Source organism: Corylus avellana, chromosome 9, assembly GCF_965113065.1.
Source record: "Corylus avellana chromosome 9, dhCorAvel1.hap1.2, whole genome shotgun sequence".
NCBI lineage: Eukaryota > Viridiplantae > Streptophyta > Magnoliopsida > Fagales > Betulaceae > Corylus > Corylus avellana.
The window spans coordinates 5,616,522-5,631,090 of NC_142498.1; the positions used below are offsets into that span (position 1 = coordinate 5,616,522).

General features: G+C 34.6%; 3 protein-coding genes across 3 annotated transcripts; 1 reads left to right on the forward strand and 2 right to left on the reverse strand.

Annotated features, from left to right (window-relative positions):
- Positions 1 to 1,887: 1,887 nt before the first annotated feature.
- On the forward strand, positions 1,888 to 2,736 carry LOC148583628 (zinc finger BED domain-containing protein RICESLEEPER 1-like). The gene has a single exon (XM_088510717.1). The coding sequence runs from the start codon at positions 1,888 to 1,890 to the stop codon at positions 2,734 to 2,736; it is 849 nt and encodes a 282-aa protein (XP_088366843.1).
- A 5,338-nt stretch (positions 2,737 to 8,074) lies between these two features.
- On the reverse strand, positions 8,075 to 9,503 carry LOC132190401 (MYB-like transcription factor 4). The gene is made up of 3 exons (XM_059605377.2): positions 9,371 to 9,503; positions 8,993 to 9,122; positions 8,075 to 8,793 (listed from the first exon to the last, which is right to left on the reverse strand). The coding sequence occupies exons 1-3, from the start codon at positions 9,501 to 9,503 to the stop codon at positions 8,193 to 8,195; spliced, it is 864 nt and encodes a 287-aa protein (XP_059461360.1). The 3' UTR covers positions 8,075 to 8,192.
- Positions 9,504 to 13,748: 4,245 nt separating this feature from the next.
- Positions 13,749 to 14,235, reverse strand: LOC132189633 (transcription factor LAX PANICLE 1-like). The gene has a single exon (XM_059604382.2). The coding sequence runs from the start codon at positions 14,233 to 14,235 to the stop codon at positions 13,777 to 13,779; it is 459 nt and encodes a 152-aa protein (XP_059460365.2). The 3' UTR covers positions 13,749 to 13,776.
- Positions 14,236 to 14,569: the final 334 nt, after the last annotated feature.

Here is a 14,569-nt window from a genome sequence, read left to right on the forward strand (position 1 = left end):
GACTTCCTCCATGGTGCATGGCCGCAGGAGCTGTTCGTTCATTGCCAATGAGACTTTTGGTGCTAGTCCTTCCAGACATCTATTGATACAAATAGGAGATGAAGTTGTAAAAATGTTCTGGAAATATTTATGAAAAGCCTCCTCTATCTCCTCTGTGTTAGAACAAAAAACACCATCTTCATCAATAATCTTCTTAATCTGATTGGACCTTCTCCTTTGATTCACACAAGCATGAAAAAACTTGGTGTTTTTGTCTCCATTTTTCAACCAATGCTCCTTGGCCAATTGCTTCCATTTCAAGTCTTCTTTCTCAAGAATCACGTTGATCTCTGATTGGAGTTCAAAAATCTCTCCCAAATTTTCGGCTCCCTCCTTTTCTTGGATTTTCTGTAGCTTTATCAGCTTCTCTTTGAGGTCCTGGTCCCCTGCGTTGCCACTCCTTCTCTTCCACTGCATAATTGCCTTCTTGCTATTATTCAGTTTGTTCAGCACACTGTCCCACACTTGTGTTTGGACACTTTTTGCTCTCCATATTCTCCTTATCACTTTTTTATTTTCAATGCATTTTCCCCACCCAGCTTCATAACGGAAGAAGCGTCGTCCTAGGGGCTTTCTCGTGTGATTCTCGTCCAATGACAACATTATGGGCAAGTGGTCCGAATTGCATGCAGCCAGAACCTCCAGCCTGTTTGCAGGGAATTGATCTAGCCATTCCGAGTTTGCCATAGCCCGGTCCAGCCGCTCCTGGGTGAAACTCTGACCCTCCCTCTTGTTACTCCAAGTAAATTTAGGACCCGTAAAACCAAGATCATAGAGGTGGCAATCCTCTATTGTATCTTGAAAATCCTGCATTTGTTTTTTTGGAGTTTTAAGGGTCCCAAATTTTTCTGAATCCATTGTAATTTCGTTGTAATTTCGTTGAAATCTCCAATGATGATTTAAAGTTACATCAATTTTAGAGGACATGGATCTTCCTTCTAACATAAAGTTTAATTTCTCTCATCCAGACTTTCCTTCAAAGTCTCAAATGAAGGAAGTTTTTGTTCCTTCATAAATTATAAATAATGTATTTTTTGTAGTTACTAGAAGCAAAAATTAGTAAATTACAACTTTAAGGTCCAACACGCTCATTACCTCAAATGCGGTATTATATGTTTTGTTACCTTAATGTATGTGGATGTGTAGCTCAAGAAAGAAGAATTTAGAGTGCATTTCCCCTGCGATGATTCAAGGTAATAGTAAGTAGCGCCACGTGGATAAAGCACAATTATGGTTTTTCAATATGAAGTCATACCAATTTTAGTTCTACATTTTTCAAACATGTTTAGCTAATAATATTTGTTACATTAATTGTCTTCATTGTATTCTATCTTGTTTTGTTATTTATATATATTTAAATGCTGAGTCAGCAGTAAAAGGGTTTGCATAACTACTGATACATGGACATCTCTTCAAAATTTGAATTACATGGTTGTTACCGCTAGCTTCATAGATTATGATTGGATAATGCATAAGAAAATAATCAAATTTGGCATTATTTCAAGTCATAAAGGTGAGGATATTGGAAGAATGTTGAAGAATACATTGATGGAGTGGGGGATTGAGAGTTTATTCACTATTACAGTTGATAATGCTTCAAACAATGATGCGATGATCAAGTATATGAGAAGGAGGTTGAAGGAAAAGCGTTATACTGTTTTGGGATGTTAATTTCTTCACGTGCGCTGTGCCGCTCATATTTTAAATCTTGTTGTAAATGAAGGGTTGAAAGGATTGGGTGATTGTGTTTTTAATATAAGGAATGTAGTAAAATTTGTGAGGTCCTCACCAGCGAGGATGGCAAAGTTTAAATCATGTATAGAGCGGCAAAAGATTACCTGTACGAAGATGGTATGTTTAGATGTCCAAACAAGATGGAATTCTACGTACTTAATGTTGAGCTTCGCTGATAAATACAAAAAAGCTTTTGCCCTACTTGGGGAAGATGAGAGTAATCATTTTGTTGCTCCCAACTCTATTGAGTGGGAAAATGCTACACTATTTGTGAGGTTTTTGAAATCTTTTTATGGTGCCACATTGAAGTTCTCTAGTTCAACTAATGTTACCTTCAACTCATATTTCATTCAACTTTGTATCATTCAAAATATTGTGAATGATGGTATTCTTAGTGATAATCCTATCCTTAGTTCAGTGAGTTTTGATATAAAAACTAAGTATGATAAGTATTGGGAGACTATGGAAAAGATTAATTTATTGCTGTATGTCGCTTTTGTTCTTGACCCACGTTCCAAGATAAAGGCGTTGGTATTTTGGTTGAAAAGATGCAATGATGTTAATTGGGCAAAAAATATCGAGCAAAATGTGGAATGCCTCTTGAACCGTTTGCGGGAGCAATACCATTTGTTTCATGGAGGGGATGGGTTATCTAACTTTGATGTAGGTATAAAAAGTTCAACTGTTACTTCTTTAAATGTTAGTGGTGAAGATTTGGAGGATCAAGAGTCGCAATATATGTGGGTATTCTCCCAACACCAAGAAGAGAATGACTTGGAGTGTAAGGCGGAGGTGGATCGATATTTGTTTGATCGGTGTGAAGCAACAACCCAAGATTTTAATATCTTACTTTGGTGGAAGGTTAATGCACCAAAATATCATATTCTCGCAAATGTAGCTCGTGATGTATTGGCCATTCCTCGTTCCACTGTTGCATATGAGTCTACCTTCAGCAACAGATGACGCATATTAGATCCCTTTAGGAGTTCATTATCTCTATTTATAGTTGAGGCCTCGATTTGCACATAAAACTAGTTAAAGAGTTGCCCAAATAACAATGAGGAGTTACAGAAGTTTATGGGAATGGAAAGTTATGATGAGCATGGTAAATGGTTATAAATTCATTACTTTTTATTTTTACTATGGTTTCATAGTTTAGCATTTTATGTATTATGATATTAAAATGTCATGATTTTAATATTAATCATTCTTAACTTTGTTTGTTGTTTTATTCACATGATTCAGCTAGAAGATTTCTAGAGCTTGTGTGACATGCTAGATGATTTGATAATTTCTGAAACTCGCGTAATATTGTGTTTGCAATATGTTTATGAACTTTGTAATGGGTATTTATTTTGGTTGGTAGATTATTTAAATACTTGTTTTATTGTTTTTTTTTTTTTTTTTTTTTTTGTTCTGAATTGTTGTAGCAAGGGGGTATTTCTTGTGCTTTTGGTTTGTTTAAATACTTATTTTTATTGTTTTCTTTAGGTACCTAATTTAAAATAATTTTTAAGGCATTTTAAAAAATTAGATTTTTATTTTTAAGGTCCATATAAGCAAAAACATTGATTTTTTAGGATTTTTGGCTTTTTTAGGTTTTTTTTTTAATTATTATTATTTGGAACAATCACAACAAAGCCAGTTAATTGGGACAAAAAGGTTCATAGATTTTTTGAAAATGGGCCAACTATATGCACAAAAATGGACTTATTTTAGGCTCAATACCTAAAATAAGTCAAAAATACAATTTTTTTTAAAAAAAAAAACCGTTTACCCGGTCCGGATAACCGGGTACAAACCGGAACTGGTCGGTTAACCGGGACCCAGTTTCTTAGTTTTGGTTTTTCAAAACCAATAACTGGGGTACCCTTGTTTCGGTTCCTGGTTTTGGCCAATAACCGAGAACTGGGACCAGGTTAACACCCCTACGCATGGGCGCGTGACATGTGAGATCCATGCATGGGCGAATGACTCAATGAGGACCACTCGGCGGCGCGTGGTGTGCAGAACAGGAAGATGGCACTACAAAAAACAGGTCATTTTCTGACGTGGCAAACAGTGTCTATTTTTTGCCACGTCAGTAAATGCTGACGTGCTAAAACTGGCCCGTCAACAAATATTTTACTGACATGTCAAAAGTAACACGTCAGGATTTACTGACGTGTCAACTTTTGACACGTCAGTAAAATTTAATCAAATTTAATTTTTAAACAATTTATTTAAATAAAATTAAAATTTAAAAATTTCTGACGTGTCAACGTTCGACACGTCAGAAGTTTCTGACGTGTCGTTTTCACACGCCAGAAAATTCTGACGTGTCGGTTTGACACGTCAGAAATTTCTGACGTGTCAAACCGACACGTCAGAAACTGCTGACGTGTCACTTTGACACGTCAGCAGTTTTATTTTCCTATAGGATATTATATTTATAAATATAACTTATAATATATATATATATATATATATATATAAATCCTGACGTGCAAAGCTTGGCACGTCAGGAAAGATATTAGATATATAATATATTATATTTATAAATATAACTTATAATATATTATATATTATAATATATATATATATATATAAATCCTGACGTGCCAAGATGGCACGTCAGGAAGGATATTAAATATATAATATATTATATTTATAAATATAACTTATAATATATTATATATTATAATATATATATATATATATATATATATATATAAAGAGTAATGATGGAAAGCACGCCTGGCGTGCATCAACAGTGATGCACGCCAGGTACAAAATTTTTTTTTTTTATTATTTTTTTATTATTTTATTATTTTTTTTTTAAAAAAAAAAAAAAAAAAAAAAAATTTTGCACTGGCGTGCGTGGGCGTGCCACGCACGCCGCGTGCTTTGCATCATTACTCATATATAAATCCTGACGTGCCAAGCTTGGCACGTCAGGAAGGATATTAAATATATAATATATTATATTTATAAATATAACTTATAATATATTATAATATATATATATATATATATATATAAATCCTGACGTGTCAAGCTTGACACGTCAGGAATTCCTGACGTGCCATGCTCGCACGTCAGGCGTGGCCTTGGGAAGGCCAGCGCCTGCTGGCTGTCCCTTCGCCCACGCCTCCATTACTTTTTTTTTGGTTTTCTCTTTTTTTTTTTTCTCCGGCCTGGCCCTTCTTATTTCCCCAACTTTTTTTCTCTTTATATTCTTCTCTCTTCTTATTTTGAAATTCCCCACACACTTTCTCTCCTCTCTCAATCTCCCTGATCTGGTACGAAGCTCCTCTCTAGAGGAAGAAGAAAAAGAAAATGTGAAGATAAAAAGAAGAGAAGCAGCAGATTGAAGAAAAGCAAAAGAAGAAGAAGAAAAAGGAAAGAAGAACAGAAGCAGAAGAAAGAAAAATAAAAGGAGAAGAGAAGAAGAAGAAGAGAAGATAAGAAGATTTTTTGGGTTTTTGAAAATTTGTTGGGTTTTGAGGTTTGGGTTTTTTATTTGGATTTTTGATTTTTTAAAGACTTTTTCGGTTTGGGTTTTTGTAAATAGAGAAAAGAAGAGAGAGACAGTACTGAGAAAATGGAGAGCATGGAGACATGATCCAATTAGCAGATCTGCATAAACAAATTGAAGAGAAAATGATCTTTTCTTTTCTCTGCAGATCTGCAGAGAAAAGAAAAGAGAAATTGGTGCAGGGTGGAGCTGCCAATTTGAAATCTCTGCACGTGAGGGAGCTGTGCAGAAATTTCAAATAAAATAATAATTTAAAATAATAAAATTTTTAATTGAAAAAAAAAATCCAGAAAAATATATTTTTAAAAAAATATTTTTTTTAATTAATTTTTTAAATTTCCTGACGTGTCAATTTTGACACGTCAGGAAATTTCTGACGTGTCACAAATTGACACGTTATAAATTTTTCTGACATGTCAAATTTGACCCGTCAGAAATTTCTGACGTGTCAAATTTAAAACGTCAGAAAATAATTTCTGACGGGTTAAAACTTAACACGTCAGAAATTTTCTATTTCTGACACCTATAATGTTCACGCGTGAAACACGTCAGAAAGGCCCCGTCAGGGACGTTTTCTGACGTGTCAGACAACCGAACACGTCAGAAAACGTCCGTCAGAAAAAATTTAATTTTTTGTAGTGTGGTGATAGCGGTGGATAAATGGGAGGCCGGTGAACCCAATGGTGTAGCGCATCGAAGCTATGGAGAAACAAATGGTGATAGATCAGGCTTTGAAAAGATCCAGATCTAAGATCCACTGTAAAACTGTGAATGACATGACCACTGGTAGTGGAGCACGACCAGACAAAAACGACTAGGCATGGCGAAAAGGTTTAGGGTTTAGGGTTTAAGGTTTAGGGAAGATGGGAGGAGGGAGAAAATCTTCCCCCAGAAAAAGCCCCACTGTGGCGGAGGAAAACCCTCACTGGGGCGGTAGAAAGTAGCAGAGAACAAGAAAAAAAATTTCAAAATAAAAGCTCATCAACAACAATTTGTTTTTGCTTTTGGTTGCTGTGATTCCGATACACTCACTGTTGTGTTTGGGGGCTTGATTTTTCTTATAACTTTCCTCATGTTGTTGGCTTGACATGATTGATGTTGCCCATTAGTATTTTTGTTGCATGTTGTCTTTCGTCATCTACTAGTATTTTGTTTATGCAAGTACTGAGTTTGGATTTTTATGTTAGTTTGCATCAATATATTTATGGTCGGACAAAATTCCTCACATTGTACTCATTATTGATGACAATATTGTACTAAGCAATGTACGTATGAACAAACATGGTAGGTCGTTTGAGTATTAACCTACTTATTAAAAAAAAAAAAAAAAGGAAAAGTACATAACATACCCTCCTCAAATTAGCACCCCATTATCAAAGTCCCCTTAAACTACCAATTGTGTCAATACTCTTCTAAACTATTCCAAAAAAAAATGCAAATGCCCCTCAAAGGTTAGAAAAAAGACAAAAATAAGTATAAAATTTTTTAATAAGACAAAAATATCCTTAATTTTTTTTTTTAAATACAAAATGACCATATGGGGGTGGTCCGGCCACCCCTTTTGCCCAAACTCCTATGGGAGGCGGCAATGGGGAATTTTTCCTATTCGTTTAGAAGAAAAAAAAAATTGTGTTTTCATTCTTTTTTGTTTGACGAAAAAAATAAAATAAATCCCCTTACCAATCTTCTTCTTCTTTTATTTTTTATTTTTTATTTAACTTTTGTTTTCTGTAAATATCTAATCCTATTCGCTCTCCTACATTTTGTCTATCAAAAATTTGATTTTCAATATCAAAATATATGAAATAAGTGTCCCTATTATTATCCCTAACTAAACCAATGATTCGTTATTGAAAAATAGTGAGTGTCCAAACTACCCCCAAGGCCATGGAGGAGTTTCAACCACACCTCCTTTGGAGAAAGATCCTCTCCATTTCAAATGAAATGGAGGGGATGTATTCAGTTAAAACAAGAGGGTATGTTGCCCTCTTGTTTTAACTAAATAGATCCCAAATGAAATGGAACAAAAATGCCCTCTTGTTTTAATTAAATGGATCCCTTCCATTTCATTTGAAATGGAAAGGATTCAGGTCTGTCTCCTTTGGCTGGGGGTGGTTTTAATTGCCAGGGGTGGATGAACCCCCAAGCTGGTCATTAATTTGGCCAATGAGGGTGGGTGGCCACCCCATTATTTTGTCTTTTCTTTTTCTCTTTTTCATTTTTATTAATTTTTGTTTTTGTTTTTTTTTTTTTTTAATTCTACATTTTAATGTTTTTTTATACATAATTTTTTTTTTTTTTTTTTTTAATTTTATCAATAGTATGTTTTTTCATTAAATAGACATTGACAACAAAATGGAGATTTGTACTTTATTTTGCAAAAAGTTGGCTTGTCCAACAACAGATTTTCAAGATGATTTCTAACAAGTGGGATTCAATAATTGATGCAAATTTCATCCAAAAAATAATAATAATAATAATTGATACAATTATACAAAGACCCGACCATTGCTTCCATTAAGTCTAATAATGTAAAGGGACGTTTGGATAATTTGAACCGAGTCATGAATAATGTCTTGGAAAATAAATAAAACTTTAAGTTGTCACACATAAGATTCTAAATCTTAAATTTGCAAAAAGAATAAAAAAAAAAAAAAATCCATTAGAGTTTGCTTCCAAACAAGGCCAAAACGTACGATAGAACTCATAAATATTTTCATTGATACATTGGAATTTAGCAATGACAAGGTGAAAGAAAACATATAGGCATGCATGAATCCAAAATATGGACTAATTAAAATGTAGGGCCACTACTCTTCTAAGCTAGCTGCTGGCATATTTCAAGGTTGACAAATATTGTTTGAAACCACCTCAAATTTAGGTGTAACCAACTTCTTCGTAATCAGTCTGAGAATAGAATATCTATATCATTTCCTAACCAACCGTCATCTGATTCTAGAAACAATGATCTGAAATCCGACACCATGTTGTTTGCCTGACCACATAATTCACTGCCGGTCCCGGAGTTATAATTGTTTTCCAGTCCCTCCGGTGGTAGAACAGGGTTGTGATCACCACCACCACCATCGCCAGCATTCATTGCAGGATGATTATTCACGTCGTTTAGCTCCACATCATTGAGCTTTGCTGCAAAATCTGAGTCAAGCATTCTGCATAAATCCTCTGCGCTCAGGTCCAACAAGAAGTCCGCCGTCTTCTCTTCTTCCCCGGCTGTCGATTGCGGTGACCCAGCACTCGATTCTGACGGCGACGACTTGTTGATGATCTTAACCAAGTTCATGTTGGTGTTAGTGGATGGTTCCACTGCCACCTTGTCGTTGTGCTGATCATTGCTGTGAAGGAGTCCAATAATTGGCTTCTTTTCAGTTGCAGGCTTGGCTAATGGGGACTGATCCTTTGACTTCTTGGCTAAATAGGAGTTCCAATAGTTCTTAATTTCATTGTCCGTTCTTCCTGGGAGTCTACCCGCTATCAGAGACCATCTACAAGTAAATATTTAATTGCAATAAGAGACGAATGATAAAGAAAATGTTCGAATTCATTATATTTGCTTTAACATTAGGACCGCAGTTTAATGACTGAAATTATAGTCTAACGTGTGTCACCGACATTAATTAACTATTTAATGATGATGTTGTACTTAAAAAGTACTATAATAAAAGGGATAATAATTATAAGTACCTGTTGCCCAAGAGCTTGTGTAGCCTGATGATTAACTCTTCTTCGTCTTCTGAAATGTTCCCCCTCTTTATATCAGGTCTCAGGTAATTCATCCATCGAAGCCTGCAGCTCTTGCCACATCTCTTCAGCCCTGCACCAGAACACACTCAAATCAACCCACATAATTAATTCTTTGAATTTGAGATCTAGTTACCAGCATTCTTCCTTTGTTGTTCATACAAATTCATTAATAAAAAAATAAAAACACCACATTAATTCTTTTCTTCAGTTATGATCAGTCAACCTGGTAATATCTTCCCAATGAAAAAAGAAAAAAGAAAAGGGTTGAAATAAAGGTGTTTGGAAAATGAGAAAGTGTATAGGGTCTCTAGCTCTCACCTGTTTCTTTGGCAAGATTACTCCATTTTCCTTCACCATGGCTCTTGACATAATCCATGAGCATTTCATCTTCAAGAGCAGTCCATGCTCCTTTGTTTAATCCATCCTTTGTACACCGAGGACTTCTGCCCATTTTCTGAGTGTATTTTTCTCTCTCTCTAGCTCTCTCTCTCTGTTTTTCCTAGGGGGAATATGCAAGTTGCTGTTTGTACTACCCAAGGTTTGGGAAAGAGGGTGAGCTTTATAGAAGGACATGTCCTCAAATTAATTTTCATGTACTTTATTATTATTACATCTTAATTTGAATCGATCTGAGGCCACTGATAATTAATGTTGTGTCGCTAAAGACCAACGGACACAGACAAGTCACTAGAAAATGAATGTTTCATGCCCACGTGTTCCATGCGTAAGTTGTAATTTTTAGACTAGCTGAGAACTCAGATTCTCAGAACGTGCTCCACTAGCACCACGTACAGTTCATGAACACCATGCATCCTATCATTAAAATATCATCATTTATATATATATATATATATATATATAAATTATTAGTTATTCTAAAAGTTTAAATTGATAAAAAAAAATTAATTTAATCATTTAATCATTAGTTTAACACTCACATTCACGTGCGGGCTCAAATGATTAATTGGCTGCATGCGTTGAAGAAGAATATATATATATATATATATATATATATAATTAGTTGCACACCATCACTTGCGCAAACAAAATTCTTTAATCGGTAATTAAAGAGTTCCAAACTTGATCGTGTTATATTTAATATTTTCTTATTTTTTTCGTGAATGCATTGTTTTATATAATAATCTCTCCATGTATCCCATATGCATGCAAAGACTCCTTACACTTATGATTTTTTTTTTTTTAAGTATATTATATAAATAGCTAATTATTTCATATATTTGGACAAAACAAAAACAAAAAATAGGCTAGGCTCCTAACCTATTATAATAAAAATTATTTTATACATATATAAACCTTAAATATATAGTACAAATTTATCGCGAGCAACAACTCAAATTTGTCATTAAAAAAAATTATGTATGAGCAATTAGTAGCCTTTAGGAGCAACATAAAAAAGTTTTTAACACAAAAATGGTAGTAACGTAGGCTTAGTGATCTTCCTGTTTCTACTACAACTACATAACGAGACCATTTTCAGTCATAAATATTATCAAAATTAGGCATATATCGCAATAAAATTAAATATGAGTTTATGACTGATTCTTTGATATTGTACATCAAAAAAGAACTCGCTGTGAAATTTAGTAAAATTATTCAGTGACAGATTATTTTCAAGATCTAAAAGAATGCCGAATTCAATTTTGATAGGTGTTTGAGTTAAATGACAAAATATATTATTCATTAATTTAATCTTAATGTGTTTCTCTTTCATACTTTAACCTATTTTCAATCCCCTGCCATATTTTAAAAGGGACTGACATCTAACGTCGCCCATGTGAGCAATTTTATTTTATTTTATTTTTTTTTTGAAAAACCATGTGAGCAATATTTAAGATACATGAAGAAGCATGCTCGGATCCTAATTAATAAATTAATTGAAAAAACAAAAAGATCAAAAGACTGGACCGTCACATGTGTCTCTGAAATAAAATATGATCAATATCTTCTGCTTATTTTATATTATCATCATAATTAATAGAATTAATTTACACCTTCGAAAACTTCGAAATTAATATAAATTAATACAGAAGGCCTATAGCGTTGCTTTTCATGGCATGCAGTGGCATCGATCCAACCCCCTTTGAATAATGATTTATATATATATATATGTTGAAGGGCTCACGTGATTGGCGTATAAACAGATCCTGACCCTCAATTCAGAAGGTGATGATCAATATCTCTGCAAGAGACACTGATGATGAGGTCCCACGTACGTGCACCCACCACCTGTCGTTCCTTTTCAGTTGGGTGTTTCTTATTAATTTCAACCAACTTTTTTCCTTAAACTTGAAAGTTTGTTAGCCTCCAAAAAGAAGACAGAAAAATATTTCTAGTACCTTTGCTTTCGTACGAGGCCTCCCAAACTAACTAACATTAGACGATCGAACACAAGAAAGTTGAAAGTTTGTTACCCTCCAGAATCAAACGACATCCATTTTGTTAGTTTTATCAACTTTTTAGGTCGATCGATGAATTACAAAGATCATGTGTGTATATATATATATAGTGGTAATTATTCTCTGATACAACTATACGAGAGACATAAAAGGTAATTCATGTGCTGACCAACTTGCACATCAACCAACCCTGCAAATTGCAATGGTGGGGGCAGGAAATGGCCCATAGCCCCAATCATGAAGGGATATGAACCATCAATTGAGTTATAATGCCGCTAAAATATTTTGATAGCGCATAGAGTCGAAGATTATCATAAGTATGGAAAGAATTATGCATAATTATATTAAGTTTTGAGGATTATTTTTGTAATAACAACTTTTTTTTTGTTTTGTCTACATCTACATTTAAGTGTTTTTTCTTTGTCTTCGAGTATTTTGTTTTTTCTCTAAGTTTCAAGGTTATTTTTTATTTATTTTTTTCTCCAAATATTTTGCTTACAAAGCAGTAAAAAAAAAAAAAGGATTCCGATTGTTTCTTGGATGCCAAGTTTTCCAAGCCTATTGGAGGCTCTCTAGTCTCTTCATGCACAATTTTTGTAAGGACTTTAAACCATGGAGTACTCGTGTGCTAAGAGAGGTTTCATTGAGCCTTAGAGCATTCATGTCTTTCCTCTCTTAGAGTTTTGTTGAGTTAGAACACAATCTTTTCTACATAAAATACCTTCAAACTATTAGAATTCCGGTAAAAAAGATCAAGTAGAAGAATTGTTGAGAGAGGTTATGGAAAAACTAATGCAAAAGCGGGCAAGCGGTTCTTTGCATAGTACAAGAGAGCGTTAACTTCAAGGGTTTTGTGTGTGAACTTATTGTAATTTCTCATCTTTTACAACGTATTATTTTTTGGGTTTGGTTACCCTACAGTGATTTTACTTTTGAAGATTTCTTAAAAAAAAGTTTACACTTCGTCATCAAATTACTTATATTGATTGATTTACTAATTTCATTATATTTTGGTGAATGCTTAATTTTTAAATTCTGTCTTGTATTGACATACACATATTCAACCCCTTCCTAAATGTTGTTTGGAGTCTTAGATTATATTTTTATAGAGTACGTATAGTAATGCTTTCATTTTGGAGGGGACCACGGCAAGCAGCGGTCCCCACTTTCACTAATTGCTTATTCTAAAATCAAATTGACCTAAAGTGGTACTTTATATTATAACTTCTCTAAGCATTTCTTTATCCAACCAATCTCTCTCTCTCTCTCTCTCTCTCAACCAAAGGACCAAGGGGACTCCGAAGGTAAATGGTACTATATATATATATATATATATATATATATATATATATGTTAATCATTTAATTAATACTTTTACACTCATTCTCACGTGTAGATTCAAACTTCTTTAGGTGAGACTTAACACCTAAAATATTTAATTGAAATTGAGTAATTTGATAAAGTCAAGCTTCGAACTCATGTACTATGACTTTGACATTATTTTAAATCACCATTTGTCCAAAAAGCTAATAAGAAAATATAAATTTAACCATTTAATTAATATTTTAATAATGTGCGTGTTAAGAGAGCTAGACATCACATTTTTTATTAAAAATCTTCAAGCATGCTTAAAAAATAAAAGGGAAAATTACAGTTTACCCCCCCAAAGTTGTCAGCGATTTGCAATTCCGCCTCCAAAGTTTCAATTTTTGCAATCCACCCCCCTAAAGTTTCAATTTTTTTCAATTCAGGCATTCCGTCAGTCAAAGCCGCTTTGACTGACGGAACAGTGATCACGTGCAAGTCACGTGATCACTGTTGGTTGTTTTTTTCCCAAAATGCCCCCATCCCTACCCCCATCCCAAAAAAAAAGCTATAATCTCTTCGGGCCATCTCCCCCACCAAAACAATGTCTTGGCCTTCATTTTTCCCCATCACTGCGTGGAGCAGCACTTGTACGTATACCGACTGACTATATGTTCGCAGGATTTTGTTCATGCGAGGGGGAAGAAGACTTTCAAATATTGCAGGAAAAGGGAGATAGTTGTCAACCTAGCTTGCTCTTATATTTGAAACCTCAAATATCTTCAATCTTCCATGCATAAATTACGAGCTACGTACACCGAAATTAGCCATCACGATATTCCATTATCACACATACTCTTAAGATCGAACACTATCATTTTTCTGCAACAGCATATATTTATATATATATATATATATATATATATAGCGAGAGAGAGAGAGAGAAAGAGAGAGAGAGAGAGAACACAAGACACCGACACAATCAAACACAGTTACAGAAAGCTAGTATTTGACAAAAGGGTCAAAAGACACGGTTTCTTCAGATTGGAAGCAAGAATTCGGCAATGGAACCGGCGGTGACGTGTCCACTAAACAGTTATCAGCATAAAAGGGCTGTTGGGGAGGAAGAGGAAAAGAATTAGCAGGATCAGCGGCAGTAGCAGCAGCAAGGAAGGAAGATGAAGGGTCCTGATCATCCACAACGTTGATCATGGTTTGATGAAGCCATATCTGAGTCTTGAGGAACTTAAGGTAGTGGATGGCCTCTTCCAACATGGACACTGTGTCCATCTTACTCCCGCCGGGAACCAAGCTCTGCAAGATCTTGAACCGGTCACTGATCCGGTGCCGCCTTTCCCTCGCCGCCACGCTTTGTGGGTCGGTCGAAAGCTTCACTCCTTTGCTTCTCTTCCCACTCTTCTTCTTCTCTTTGCGGAGAAGAGGAGGTAGGAATGGGGGCATTTTGGAAAAAAAAACAACCAACAGTGATCACGTGACTTGCACGTGATCACTGTTCCGTCAGTCAAAGCGGCTTTGACTGATGGAATGCCTGAATTGAAAAAAAATTGAAACTTTAGGGGGGTGGATTGCAAAAATTGAAACTTTGGAGGCGGAATTGCAAATCGCTGACAACTTTGGGGGGTAAACTGTAATTTTTCCAAAATAAAAATAGTATAACATATATATATATATATATGTGTGTGTGTGTGTGTGTTTTTAAGAATGTATATATATATATATATGTGTGTGTGTATGTGTGTGTTTTTAAGAATGTAGACTAGAATTGTATTATAAG